Source organism: Colius striatus, chromosome 5 (genome assembly GCF_028858725.1).
Source record: "Colius striatus isolate bColStr4 chromosome 5, bColStr4.1.hap1, whole genome shotgun sequence".
In the NCBI taxonomy this organism is placed as follows: domain Eukaryota; kingdom Metazoa; phylum Chordata; class Aves; order Coliiformes; family Coliidae; genus Colius; species Colius striatus.
Window position 1 is genome coordinate 44,411,531 of NC_084763.1, and position 14,360 is coordinate 44,425,890.

Here is a 14,360-nt window from a genome sequence, read left to right on the forward strand (position 1 = left end):
CCCAGGCAGATTTCTTCCATATTCTAAATGAAAAAAAAAAATCCAAGTTTTATAATTATTGGTTTTTAATATTGGTTAAAATAGACCTGTATGGTTGAGAGTATTGCTTCTTAGTCAGCTTTTTCTCAGGGTGGATCTGCACTGCGTTTTGGTGTGATTGCAGCATTTGCTGACGTAGTTGAATTTGCAAGATCAAAGATTGCTGGCAGCAGAACCGGACTGGTTTATGCTTGGATGTTGGTGTTAGGAGCTTGCTTAGAGTAGGCACTCGGTAAAGTGTTAAAGCTTTTATCGTTGATTTCCAGCCCTATAGGATACTTAAAATTCATTGATACAGCTTCTTTGCTATGCTTTCTGTTGAAGGCAGATTGTTACCGTTTCAGTGGTGGATGCTTTCCCCTTTTACATTTCAAGGAACATTCAGTTTTATTTGAAAATATGCTGCACTAAATTTAGGAAGAAATAAAAGTTGTAATGCTGAAGTGGGTTTCATAAGGTTTCAGTACACTTAGCAGCAGTTCTAGCATCATCTGTGATGATCAAGAATGGTTTTGTTTCCTAAATATTTTGTCTTTAGCGAGACAGCTAGTCTTACAAAGATGTCTGTTTAGCCTGATCTTTCTCAGGTGTGCTATGTTCTTGGCACTTGCATTTAATTAATGGCACTTCAATGTACAATATTCTTGAAACAAATAATTCACTGAAAGACCTCAACATGGAAATTTTACTCCTTTAAATTTTATTTCTTTGCATATTAATAAAGATTGTAGTGGCATACATCAATACTTAAATTCCTTTAATTCACGAGTAGTGCTGTCAAACCAAGTTACATGTGATTAACAACTTAATAATTCTCCTCTTTATTCTTTCCTTCCCTGCTTTGTGGGAAAAAACCCAAACCCCAAACATGTTAATTGACATCCTTGTATTATAAGGCTTTAATGTTGCACAGGACAATATTTACTACCTTAAAAACGCCTGTGTATCTTATGTAGTATATGCTGAGATCTTTTTGTTAACCATGTTTGAAAATGAGAGACGGGAGACTAAGAGATTTAAGAGCATACACAAATACAGTAACTTTGTTTCTGTGTTTTATTTTGTGGGTTTTTTTGTTACTTTTTTGTTTCATTTTGTTGAGGTTTTTCTTTTTTTTTGACACCATCCAGTAAATATTACTGTTTCTAAACTCTAAACAAAATGGAACAGGGTAATCGTGGGTAAGAGATGTTACTGAAACTTCCTGATGCTTTCCCTTTTACATACTGGTGCATTGTTTTGAATGAACAAAAAAGGAAATGCAATACTGCAGCCATTCTGTCTGTGCTCTGACACTTCTTAAAACAGATTTTCTCCTTGACTCCAGCATCAGGCGTACCCCAGGAGCTCTTTCCTTTCAGCAGTCTGCTTGTTCTGTGTTCCAGAGTTGAAGCAGTCATAAAACAGAATTAGTTGATTTCTGCTGTGGATTTTTAAGTCTAGTAAGAACAGTGTGTGCACTTTGTTGCCATTTCTCTCTTGTAGCTGAATAAACCAGTAATTGCTTACACATCTGCTCTTTACTGTTACTCTGGCAAAGTATTTCCAGTGACTGAATACATGGTAACATCTGTTACAGAAAGGTAGGTGGCAGAACTTTAATTTAACGCACCGTAAAATAGGCTGTGGGTTTAATTAAACAGCATAACTGGAATACTGAAGTGTCTTTGCATTCAGAAAGTAGTTATTAGCTGCAGTCTAGATATTTTCCAGGACATCTTTTTCTCTCTACTTCTGCTTATTGACTTGGTCAGAAATTCATTTGGTACTTTTCTATTGAGGCTTTGACAGATCATTGTGTGACGAGCACTTTGCAAACATAACATTTTGCAAAATGATTGGTCAATTGAAAAGCTCAATATGTCTCATAAGCTCACTTTTTAATAATACAGTACTTGTGAACTGCCACCCTTAATGAGGATAATTTAGTAACACAACACTCTTCCCCTCCTTTTTTTTGTATTTTTTTTGTTGTTTTTTTGTTGTTTTTTTTTTTCCTGTAAAGTTCAGCATTTTTAAACTCTTGCTAATTGTTAACTGTTGTAAATTCAGCTTCATTTACTTCAGGAAGCAAGAGTCCCATACTTCTTGGTGATTTTTCATCCTAATAGAAATATTACTAGTAGAAGGAAGGTAAATTTAATGAATTTATCTTTTCAGCACCCATTTGCAACACTTGAAAGTTATGATTAACTACATCTGACTAGCAATACATAATGGGTTGTTTTGAAGCCTTTCTTTTCTTACTTTATTTGACTGGGATTTGGTACTTAGCCTTGACTTGTATTGATGTTTTCCTGCATACCTGTTCTTGTAGTCTGGTGTATTTTAACTGCGGAAGTTTCAAAAATGTGAAAGACTTTGACTGGTTTGTATACTACTGACTGTTTCACTAATCAATATTTAATATGGTTTTCATAGGATATGTAACATGACTCTGATATTCTGGACAGGTAACTTTCATTGTTTGAAAACCTTATGTAATAAGGGGAATCAGGTAACTGCTAGAAATGAGCACCTTATTTATTTTTTTAACATCATATTGCCAAGGATCTATTTTGTCCAATCTACTCTTGCAAAACCTATAGCTGCTTACTGTTGCAATTAGCCTCAAAATGGTTCTGAAATTGTCAAAGCAAAGTCAATATTTAAAGGGACACATCACTTTTTAAAACTGAATTTACATCCTGGTTCTAAAACCTATTTAATTATTACTCCCTTACTGAAAGTTTTAAAGGAAATCTAGTGGAATTCAGACCGATACTGAAGATGGTGAAGCTAGTCCTCCTTGGCTTGTCCTCTGTATGCACATGGTTGCTTGTTGCCTCTTTGGTTGCAGCTTTGCTCTGGCTGTGTGCCTGGGGAGGAGTGTGCATGTTGCTCTCTCCAGAACATGCATGAGTGACTGGTCATGCTGGTGCATGGGGAGAGTGCGGTTACTGGCAGTGACACGGGCTGCAGGTGAAGTGCTGCTGCCAAATCTTGGAGGTGTTTCTTACCTCGTTTTTTCTGTTTGCTTATGAGCTGTGAAACTAAGAACTTTTATGTGGTTAATATGAGAATTTCACTATGTAAAAATGTAATCTCATTTATTTGATTGTGTCCCTTTAAATTCTACATGCTAGAGTGTATAGATGGCCAAATCCATATGTACTGATAGTGAGTGGTGCAGTTGATTGGCTTGAGGGAAAAGATACCATCCAGAGGGTCCTTGACAAACTTGAGGAGTGGGCTCACATGAACCTCATGAAGTTTGACAAAGCCAAGTGAAAAGTCCTGTACATGGGTTGGAGCAATCCCTAATATCAGTATAGACTGGGGGGTGAAGGGATTTAGCTCTACAGAGGACTTGAGGATACCAGTGGATGAGCAGCAATGTATGCTTGCAGCCCAGAAAGCCAGTGGTACAAGACATGTGGACTTGTTGGAGCAGGTCCAGAGGAAAGCCAGGAAAATGATCTGAGGGATGGATACCTCTCCTGTAAAGAAAGATTGAGAGAGTTGGGGTTGTTCAGCCTGGAGGAGTCTCTAGGGAGACCTTATGGTGGCCTTTCAATATTTACAGGGGACTTGTAAGAAAGATGGAGAGAGACTTTTTACCAGCACCTGATATAGTGAAAGGACAAGGTGTCATGGTTTTAAACTAAGAGTGTAGATTCAGACTACATATAAGGAATTTTTTTTTTACAATAAGGGTAGAAAAACACTGGAAGAGGTTGCCCAGAGAGGTGGTAGGTGGCCCGTGTCTAGAAACATTTGAGATCAGGTTGGATTAGATTATGTCCCTGGTCATTGCAGAGGGACTAGACTACCTTTCCAGCCTAAACCATTCCATGATTTTATGAATCAATCCACAAAGGGATGTTTCTTGGCAAAGTTTCTTTGAAACTGAAGTACCTTGGCGGCAGAGGGCAAGTGGAATTTAACATAATTAAAATGATGCCTGGTAAGGCATAAGCTATACTAATATTTTGGTACATAGTTACAACTCAGGAGTAATATCTGGCAAGAATTAGAATTTAGATTTTTCTTTCACAGAGTTCAAATTAAACTGTTACATGATTTATGTGATCATCTGTAACTGTGTATTTATAGATCTAAAACTAACACATCTCTGTGTGCGCTTCTCACCTTAAAAAGTACTCCCAAACACTACAGGTACTGGTAAACTGAAAGACATGGAAAGAGTGCTTCTCGGGGGGGATAGAAAGGAGAGTGGAAGAGAGGAAAGTATACATGTGTTCGTGATCTTATCCTATTTTAAAAAGAAACGTGATGAGCACTGAAAACCTGTTCCTAATTCTTGACCATATGTCCAAGAATAGGAAGATTCTTAGTGAAGCCCAGAAAATCGACAATAACTTGTTTGTGAGATGGGCTTTTTATGACTAAATTTCACTCCTGTCTTTCCATGGTAGAGAAATCTCATCAAAACTAAACTAAACTGAACTAAAACAAAACTAAACAAAAACTGTACAATGGTAGTTCTTTCTCTTCTTTCTTCTTTAATTTGTGAATAGAACTGATTAGTTACTACTGATTAATCACACATAAAAAGCTCTCATGGGATTAGGTGCAGGGAAAGACTGTGCAGACTCCAGAGGAAATGAACAAAATGATTTCAGTGCAGTACAAGACCCCAGTGCAACCTGAATTTTATTTTAGATTCACTGTAAAATTGGTGTCAGCTTACTGGAACTCAGATGTTTCAAAAGCTAATTAAAATAGGCAGTTTTTTAATATGGGACCTTGAGGATGGTTGGACATCAAAACCTTAATTTAGTCTCACTTTGATAGAAATTTATGTATCTTTGTGTTTTCATTTTGTGGTATAAAAAACAGAGCAAAATTGAGACTGCTTTTGTTCATGGAGCATACTGTGTTTTGGTAAGGTATGCTTTTCCTTGGCTTTATGATATGATAAAAAGCTGAAAATACAGTGTCAACCTCCCCGAACTGGTTGATGCCTCGTCTTGTTGATAGCAATGGTGCTCATTTCTAGCTTGAGATCTCATGTGTTGGTAGATATTAAATTGGAAGTGGCCCTGGGTTTGGTTTACATTTTCTCTGATCAACTTTTTTAAAAGGAAGCTCAGTTGCCTTGTTAGCTTTGCCAACTCTGCTCTCCTATTTCTCTGCAGACTGTTGCAGCTGTTTTAAGTTGTAACTGTTGTTTCAGAAATCATTAATGCTGGAGAATGAATTTTTATTTTGTTCTCAATTGAAAAATTTCAAGTAATTGTAAAATATTTGAAATGTCTAACAACTGGTACCCCCATGAAACTAAAAATAATTTCTGTTGAATATCAGGTTTAACTTAAAAAGAAAATCCAGTAATTACATGTTTGTACAAAATCAGATTTTGATAGTGAAGAGCATTTTCTCCATGTTTATGCCAGAAATCAAAAATAATTTGATTTTTCTTAAACAGGGGAAAGCAGAAGATCATGCATGGTAATATTAATTTGTGATACTGTCAGGTGTTTTTAGGGATCTTAAAATGTATATTTGGCTTTAACAAGTTGACAAAAATTAACAACAGCCTAGTAAGTCAGGTGCACTTTTGTTCTTTTCTTAAGTTCATGGGCACTTTTACTATCAAGAAAGTGAAAGTATGAGCTCTCAAAAATGATGGCAAGTAGTTTTTAGAACATCTGTCATTAAAATGAATTTCTGCTTATATATAAATAATCTATTAAATTCTATATATTAATGCTTAAAATTGCATAATGCATTTCTAACCTGACAGTGTCCCTAAATTATCATGTCTGTTTGCTTTCATTTTCCAGCTGGGTTTTAATTTTGCATGCATTTCAGTGAAATATAGTATCCATGATAATTGTTTCCTGGAAACATTTTGGGGCTGTCTCTGCTAGTGTTCTCCAAAATGAGCAATGCAGTTGAATTGGATTTTCCTTTTGTGGAGGTTTGTTAGCTAATGAATAAGTAATGCAGAGATGATTCTACTTTGTTTATGTATATGTGTTTTTGAACTTAACGTTGTTTGAAGAATAGCTGTAAGTAATAGGAATCCCTTCTTTTAAATTATAACCCAAACAACTCAAAAATTAATAGAACTAGATATTCCTATTTTGAGAAGAAAAAAATAAACTCTTTTTAGTTTGGCAAAGCAATTTGTGACGTGTAATGCTTGTCCCTAGTTTATCGTAGGAGCCTCTGTGAAGCTGGTTTTTTGAAGTAATGCCAATAGAAAGTGGAAGTTGTGCATCTGCTCGCCAAGCAAAGCAGAAACGTAAATCACACAGCCTTTCAATCCGAAGAACCAACAGTTCCGAGCAGGAACGAGCAGGACTGCAGAGAGACATGTTGGAAGGACAGGTAAGATAATACACTGCCGTTTGGGTAACTTCTGTAACTTCTTTGAGGAGTGTTATCTACGCAAAGAAGTTAAATAAGTAATGAAATATGTCCAGTAAAGATGCAGGGACAGCAGACTTTCTTGCTTGTAAGTGCTGACTCTCTTTGGAAACTATTGACATGGAAGTTGTCAGCATTTCAGGTTGTAGTCAGACCTGTGGAGCTTTTTAATTGACTTTTGTATATTCTTAATGAATGATAAACACATTAATAAATACAAGGAAAAAGCTTATTTGTTTTGCTTCATACACACACCCCCGCCTGTGTTGAAGATGAATTTTTTTTAAGTTCATAAGTTTGAATTTGGAGTATTAGTGACCCAGGAATATGAATCAATGGAAATATTTATTACAACCCTGACAGGGAATGTTGAATAGTTGAAAATGCTGCGCTGCATTTGTTTCCATAAAGTAAACAAACGTCGCCCTCTTGACAGAAGCATGAGCTAACTTAAATTTTCATTTCTGGCTTTGTTCTTTGTTTTATTTTTGTTTTATTTTTTCCAATTTGTCTCAAATGAAGATGTGATCTTCTGTGTGTTAAAGGAAAGAGCAGCAGCCACAAACTTCTGTAATTCTCTTAGTCATGTCAGTGTAGTGGACGCATTCTGGAGCCACTTGGAGCGCTTCACCTAACAATATTGAGATTAACTGTAGGTAAGGCTCCTGTTGAAAGTATTTGAAATGGTACTGCCAAAGATAAGTTAGTAGCAGTTTGAAAAGTTGTTACTTTCAGATTGCCTATGCAATAGTAATGCAGGCCTGGCAAAGGTGATGCAAAACTTGATTTGAAATCCTAATTGTTTTTGGCTATGAGAAACCTTGCCTCTGGGGCTCTGCAGATACTCTGAAGGGAAAACCTGGTGGTTTCTCAGTGTTCTGACATTAATTTTTAAAAAATGAATCTATTATTCAATTAATTACAGTATTAGTTTTCTTGGAACTAACAGAGACAAAGTAGTTGTTTCTGTTCATCTGGAAAATAGAGAATGTAAGTCCTTGAACAGAAAACTCTTCACGTATTTGGACTATTACAGCCTTATGTCAGGAAAGGAGCGAAAGGCAGCTGGGAGGTCAAGGCATGCTGTCACTTCCATGAGTAAACCAAAATTTTAAGGGGTTTCAGTGATTTCTGTTAAACTGTATGTTGTGCTGTAATATGTTAATGTTGTAAAGGTTTTATGTGTCATCTTATTTGATTTTGTTGACCTTTAATCTTGTATAGCCAGTGGCACAAGGGTGTTCGTGCCCCTTCACAGTGAAGCTGTAAACCACATGCAATCTTGATTTACAAATATCTAAATAGTGAGTGTCAGGAGGTTGGGACATCCCTTTTTCCTGTTGTAGCTAGCAACAGGACAAGGGGTAATGGGATGAATCTGGAACACAAAAAGTTCCACTTGAGAAAACTGTTTCACTGTTCAGGTGAGGGAGCCCTGGCACAGGCTGCCCAGAGGGGTTGTGGAGTCTCCTTCCTTGGAAGTCTTCAAGACCCGCCTGGACGTGTTCCTACGCAACCTGATCTAGGTGAACCTGCTTCTGCAGGGAGGTTGGACTAGATGATCTCTAAAGGTCCCTTCCAACCCCTACCATTCTATGATTCTGTGATAAACAGATAACCTTATTATGTGGGAACTTCTGGAGAGTCCAGCGCAGGGCCACCAGGATGATCAGGGTACTGGAGCATCTCCCTTATGAAGAAAGGCTGTGGGAACTGAGGCTGTTTAGCCTGGAGGAGACTGAGGGGGAATCTCATTAATATTTACAAATACCTAAAAGGTGGAGGAACAAAAATGTGAGATTTAAGTGTAGTTGTTTAGATGCTGACTTGTGGAAGGCACATGCTGCCCTCTGATGGCAAATGTGCACATAATTCTGCCTAGTTCAGTCTCTTTATAGGAATGGAACCTATTTCTTTGGGTTTGCTGGAACTCTTAAGAACAAACAAGCTGTAGTCATCCTCGACTTGCATTGAATAATGAAGTTCACAGGGGTTCAGGTGATGTCCTGTACTAACATTTATATTTGCATTCTAGTAATGTTTCTTCTGTACTTTTGTCCTGAAATAGTGGTTTGTGCTGTGGCAGAAGCAGACTCAATTTTTCTTGCATATAGCTGATGATTTCAAGACCTTGAAATTGCATACTTTGTTTATCAAAAGGAGATGTTGCTGATGGGCACATTCCCTGTACACTTGATAGGTGAACAATGATATATTGATCATATGATACTCATGGTACCATATTCCTTTCACTTTGAAATTTGGTATCTTGTTTCCTTGCATAAATATTTCTCAGTTTTTAAATAAAGCTGCATTATTTACACATTTGTCCAGTAATAATATGTTGTCCTAATGAATTCTGAGATGAATTCTGGATTAGATATGCTCCAAAGTAGTAGCTGAGCTTTTTTTGTTGTTAGGTTAAGATTCAGTTAAATGGAAACTTCTCTTAAAAGTTTATAGGTGGCCAGCTAGATAAGTAGTGAACATATTGTGGTCCACCAGCAACTGAAGAATAGAACAGGTTTAGTAGCATTTACTTGCATGGTGAGCAAAGATGGTTCATCCTTTGATCCATACTTGTAGTGATTTAATTGATTATAGTTATTAGACTAATTACAGTATTTTCTGTTTTCTAATTTGCTATTTTTAGTAGCATACTGTGCTTTAAAGTGTATGATGTTTGTTGGTACTAGGTTCTTATTGTACTGCAGTCATCTGCTTTATGCACTGTCTGCTCAGCAGTGTTTGATAACAGAATCATTGATATGTTGGGAACCTCAATGCTCAACAGAAATCAGTACTTATTGTTTTGGGCATGGTATGCTCTTGTTCAGGGATCTCTGTTTTATAGACAGATTAATAAAATTTAAATAACTTGCCAACAGAAACTTATGGTCAAGCTGTGTGTTGAGCTCAGATCATATAAAACCCGTGTTAGCAGTTTTATTATGTTCTTGCTTTTATGCCTTCAATTGCCATGTTGAGTATGCTGGAGAAAACATTCAGCCCTTCTCTGTGAATTTGCTTCAAAATACTTTCATTGAAGAGAAGATACTTGAGTAATGTCTGGGGAGGGAAGGATTAGAGAATGTAGTTTCCTTCACACTTAGGTATGGTTAGTGACAAAAGAAGTAAATGTTAAAAATTTAGTTTGTCTCAAACTTTAGTAATAGAGTGCTTTGTGATAACTTCCCAACCTAATGCATAGTTACCTTCTGAATTACTTTGTCAACCAAAGGGATTCCTCCTTCTTAAACTGGGAGCATCTTAATATTTTTCACCACCTTTTTTCTTTAATGAGTTGTCCATGTATCTTGATTTTATATTTTTTCTCTAGTAAAAATAAAAAACCTCACAAGGGATTTAAATTCTGACCCTTGGAAGAGAAAGAGTATGTAAAATGAGTATTTAGTGATGCACAGAGCTTTTTGTTTTATGTTCTAGATTAGTAGTAGTTTTCATTTCCTTCATTGCTGGGCAATAGAGAATTGTTAAAATAAATTTAAGATTGAAGGGTAACTATGTAAAAATACATGTGAAAAAAAAGAGTAAACCCCATATTTTGCCTCCTAGGATTCTAAACTACCATCTTCTGTCCGGAATACACTCCTTGAACTTTTTGGACAAATAGAGCGAGAGTTTGAAAACCTGTACATTGAAAACTTGGAATGTGAGTATTTGTTTCTTTCTGGCAATTTATGGATTGTTCGGGTTCATGATATAGTCGTGCTAATTGAAATGCTTACTTTGGAAACTGAAGTGTAATTAGTGTAGCTTTTCTGTGAGGAGTCTTAAGAATTGTCTTGAACTTATAGCCAGAGATGGGGTTTGTACCTTTTCAGAAAAAAACCACTTTCTTAGTTTTTTTGTCATAAAGTGAGAACTGGTATATGTCATCCTCGACTATCTCCTTGTCATTGTAGGCTCTGGAGTATCACGGTGTTACTCTTGCAGTAATTCTGTTCAGCCATTGACATCTGTGGCTTTGTTGTATATTTACAGGTTCAATTTTAATGATACAATATTAGTAAACAACCTGCAGTTGTTCAGGAATTTTGAAGTTGAGTGCTCAGGTAAAAATTACAGGTGTTATCTGCTAAAAATGTTATGACTTTAATGACACGGCAGTCATTCATGTAGGTTATCAAAGGTGACAAGAGAGAATCCAAAGTAAGTAACCCAGGCAGTCATACAGTAGAACCGCTGCTCAATTTTCCTTGCTGGATTTCGGGATCTGTGTTACGTGGCTTGACTTCTGAATTTTGGAATCTTCTTTGGTGCCAAGTCAAATTTTTTTTTCCAAACCTAATCTGTTCCCACAGTTAAACCAAACACTTATATTAAAAAACCATTCTTCTGTGCATTTTGAGAATGTGCTGGGTTTTATTTTCTGGAGACACAAGATTGTGTTGGCTAAAGGCTGTTATCAACACTACACATTTTTTAGTGACAACTTGCACAACTGCGTTCTTGATCTCCTGCTGAGAAGTTGACTGGTAGGAACAAAAGTAGGGTTTCCCTTCCCAGGCTTAAAAAATGTTGGTCAAAAAACAAGTGGTGAATTTATCTGTACCCTTCAGAGTGTAATTTTTCTCCTTCTGTTCCATTTCTATTTCTTCTTCATCTTCTTCACCTCAAAGTTCTAGTTCACTCCTGGCCTTTGTGATCTCTTTCCACTTTCCTCACAATTTCTAAATTTTTCTCTTCCGATGCTCAGTCTGTTACTTTTTTGTTCTTGTTCTCATTCCTATGCTAGTGTTGTAGCTACTGTATGTAGACAGTCTCAGATTTTTTCCTTTCTGTCTTTTCATATACTCCTTTTTCCTATCCCTCCCAGGCAATTCTTATATCTGCCTGGCTTGATTGTTTCAGTTATCTGTTACTACAAGCCTGTCTCTTTGTTTATTTCTCTTTTGTATTGCATGTGTTCTATAAAAGTTTAGGTTTACGTGACTGAGAAGACAGGAAAGAGAATCTTGCTTTGCTTATTTCAAGCACTTGGATGGGGTATGGAAGTGTAAACTAAATTTTTTAGTACTTAGAATTGAAACTTCAGTGAATTTCTAGGAATGAAGGACAATGATCATCCATAAGTACCCGAGGGCCTTTGGAACCTGCTAAGGACAAGGACAGTTCAATTGCCACTTATAGTCCCAGGCAAAACAGACAAAACTACTCAACTTGGAGAAGAAAATGAAATTAATTTAATCCACCACCAACCAAAAAAAATAAAACCCCAAAACATAACGATCAGAAAACAACACAAAGTGATACAATGATGAAGAGCACAACCAGCCCTTTAGGACTACCTTCCCCCCACACATCCCCTCTTCCCAGGATCAGAGCCCTGTACCTTCCCCTCCCATGAATGGCTCAAGGGGACAGGTAGTGGGGGTTTCAGTCAGTTTATTCCCAATGGCTCCTGTTGCTTGTCTCTCCTCAGAGCAGGCGGGCTCCTCATCAGTCCTCCCTGCTCCAGCACAGGGTCCCTCCCACACCCAGCAGCCCTGCACTGGCTGCTCTGACGTGTGTTCATCCCAAGGGCTGCAGCTCCTCTCTGCCTCCTGTGTGTGTCTCTGGGGCTGCAGGCTCTCCAGCAAGGCCTACGCCATGGCTGCCTCCTCACACAGTCTCCTGCCTGTTCAGGAACACTCACACGGAGCTACTGGTGGCTCTCAGTCCTGCCGTTGCCCTCCATGGGTTGCAGGGGTACAGCTGTGTTCTCGCTATGGGCTGCAGGGGGGTCTCCAGTCCAGTGCTCCTTCCTTCCTTCTCTGACTGTGGTGTCTGTGTGGTCTCCTCCATCTTGTACCACTCCTCCACCTCCTCTTCCACTGCAGATTTCCCTTCTTAAATAATGATGGCAGAGGCACCAGATTGGCCCAGATGGGTTGGAGGTGAGTTTACCTCAGAGCCGAGGTATATTTTGAGAACTGCTTATGGGGACCAGCACTGCAGCCCCCTCCCCCTCTTATCAAGCAAAAAGTGGCTCCACACAAACCCATGACACTAAAAATTGTCAAGGATTATACTTCTCATGTGTCAGTTTCTCCCACATTTTAAAGCCTGTGAGCGAATTACTTTTTTTCATATGCTAAGAGTTTGTGGAAGGACAAACTTAAGAGTTATTCTCAAGACCACAAAGACCTGTTTGATTAAAGCCTCTCAATAAAGTTTCAGCTCAGGAAAGCACTTAAGGAGTATCAACCCAGATTTTGGGGAAAAAATACAGGGCACTGAAAATGTTCTTTATAAAATGGTGAACAACTTTAAACCAGCCCTGCCACTGGAAATCATTTAGGAGTATCTGGCTTGTTTCAGCTGTGCCATCACTCTGTCTTGTGTTGAAATGTGGACAGTTATGAAAAAATTTCCAAAAAGATTATTCTTGTTATGAATACATGCTTTGTCTGACATGCAGTGAAATCATTGCAATTGTATTTAGTGCTCCTAAAACAGTTGTATGTAAAATGTATGTCATTATGCATTTTAAAATGTATTTCAAAGCATAAAAAATACACACTTGCTGTACTACCTTTCTTGATGAAACTCTCACAGTGGACAGATATTCAAGGGAAGAATAATATTTCATGTTTTCATATCTTTGTCAAGAAATGACATACTAATTCTGTCGCTAAAATATTTATGATGCTGCAAGTTTTTTGTCTTCTGTTGGATTTAATTCAATACAGGTGTGCCATGTATTTCCCAGAAGCTGTTTTCTTAATCCTTAGCCACATGTATTAGTAAAAGTAACAGTAATTGGAAGCTGTCAATACTTTCCTTGGAATCTGGGTCAAAGTTGATCTCTGGAAAATTCATCATGAGTCTTGGTTTATGTCTTGGTGAGACCTGCTTTTATAAAATCACAGTTGATCACTTTTCCTGTCCTTAGCATAAAATAGATTACCTACTAACCATAACAACTCTTACATAGTGTGTTAATGATGTTGATACTGATACTCAATTTTTTGTATTAATGTGAATTTTTGTTTTTCTTTAGTACGTAGAGAGATTGATACACTGAATGAGCGTTTAGCAGGCGAAGGACAGACAATTGATGGAGCTGAACTGAGCAAAGGACAACTGAAAACAAAAGGTAAGAGAACCGCAAAGAATCCTAGACTACTATTTTTTATTTCTCTTTATACTTTGCTGGCCAAAACTTGGATTTTATTGAAGGGAATGAATACTAGTTACTTATACAAATAAGCTAATGCTGTATTTGAAATATCTTCCTTTGAATTTATTTGTCTCAACAGCCAGTCATAGTACCAGTCAGCTTTCTCAGAAATTAAAGACAACTTACAAGGCATCTACTAGCAAGGTATGAGACAAATTAAACCTCTACTCATCAATGTGTACTAATGGGACTAACATGACTGTCTTTCAGTTGTGAATTGTGATTTCTTTAAGCCGAGTAGTGCTGTTCTTTTTAAGTAAATCTCCCTCATGAGGAACAGTATGTTTATCTGGCATTCATCAATTACCCATTACATCAACCATGTTATATGACTTTTTTACAATATTTGCTGACCTTTTTTAAAGAAGGGATGTTGGAGGGGAGAGAGTGTGTGCACACCTGTGTATGTGGAATTACTCTTTTGTAAAGAGAACTAAGACAAAAATTCAATTTCATGAGATAGTGAATTTCTGAATAAATGTTTCGGTACTGCAGTTGAAACGAGGACGTAAGTAGGCATCTAGATGGGTATGATTAAGGTTGTGGTGGTTTTCTTAAAGTTACTTTTCTTTCTTAGCAATGAGACTAGAATGGTTTGTTTCCTTCATGTTCCAAGAAGCCCTGCAAATTAGTAGCTAGTGATCTTTTTTTCACCTGGTCTCTTAGCACAGTTGCCCTGTCTGGTGTTTTTAACTTTAGTTTTTCACATCTACATCTATCGGATATTTTTGTTTCCCTGTTTCACTCCCCTTTGTAA

The 14,360-nt window shown here is 37.3% G+C and overlaps 1 protein-coding gene across 8 annotated transcripts in view; it reads left to right on the forward strand.

The window, feature by feature from the left end:
- The window catches only part of WDR37 (WD repeat domain 37), a 59,813-nt gene that overhangs the window by 8,047 nt on the left and 37,406 nt on the right, over nt 1-14,360 (forward strand). For 7 of the 8 annotated variants that reach the window (XR_009818740.1, XR_009818739.1, XM_061996354.1 and 4 more), the window contains 4 exons: nt 6,201-6,378; nt 9,994-10,090; nt 13,424-13,519; nt 13,683-13,747. Coding sequence is in view for 6 of the 8 variants with exons in the window: in XM_061996354.1 (XP_061852338.1) it covers nt 6,241-6,378; nt 9,994-10,090; nt 13,424-13,519; nt 13,683-13,747 (396 nt within the window). In the remaining 2 variants the exon portion in view is untranslated. Of the gene's footprint in view, nt 1-2,460; nt 2,493-6,200; nt 6,379-9,993; nt 10,091-13,423; nt 13,520-13,682; nt 13,748-14,360 lie in introns of all 8 variants that reach the window. The other variant, XM_061996356.1, reaches the window with a different exon arrangement.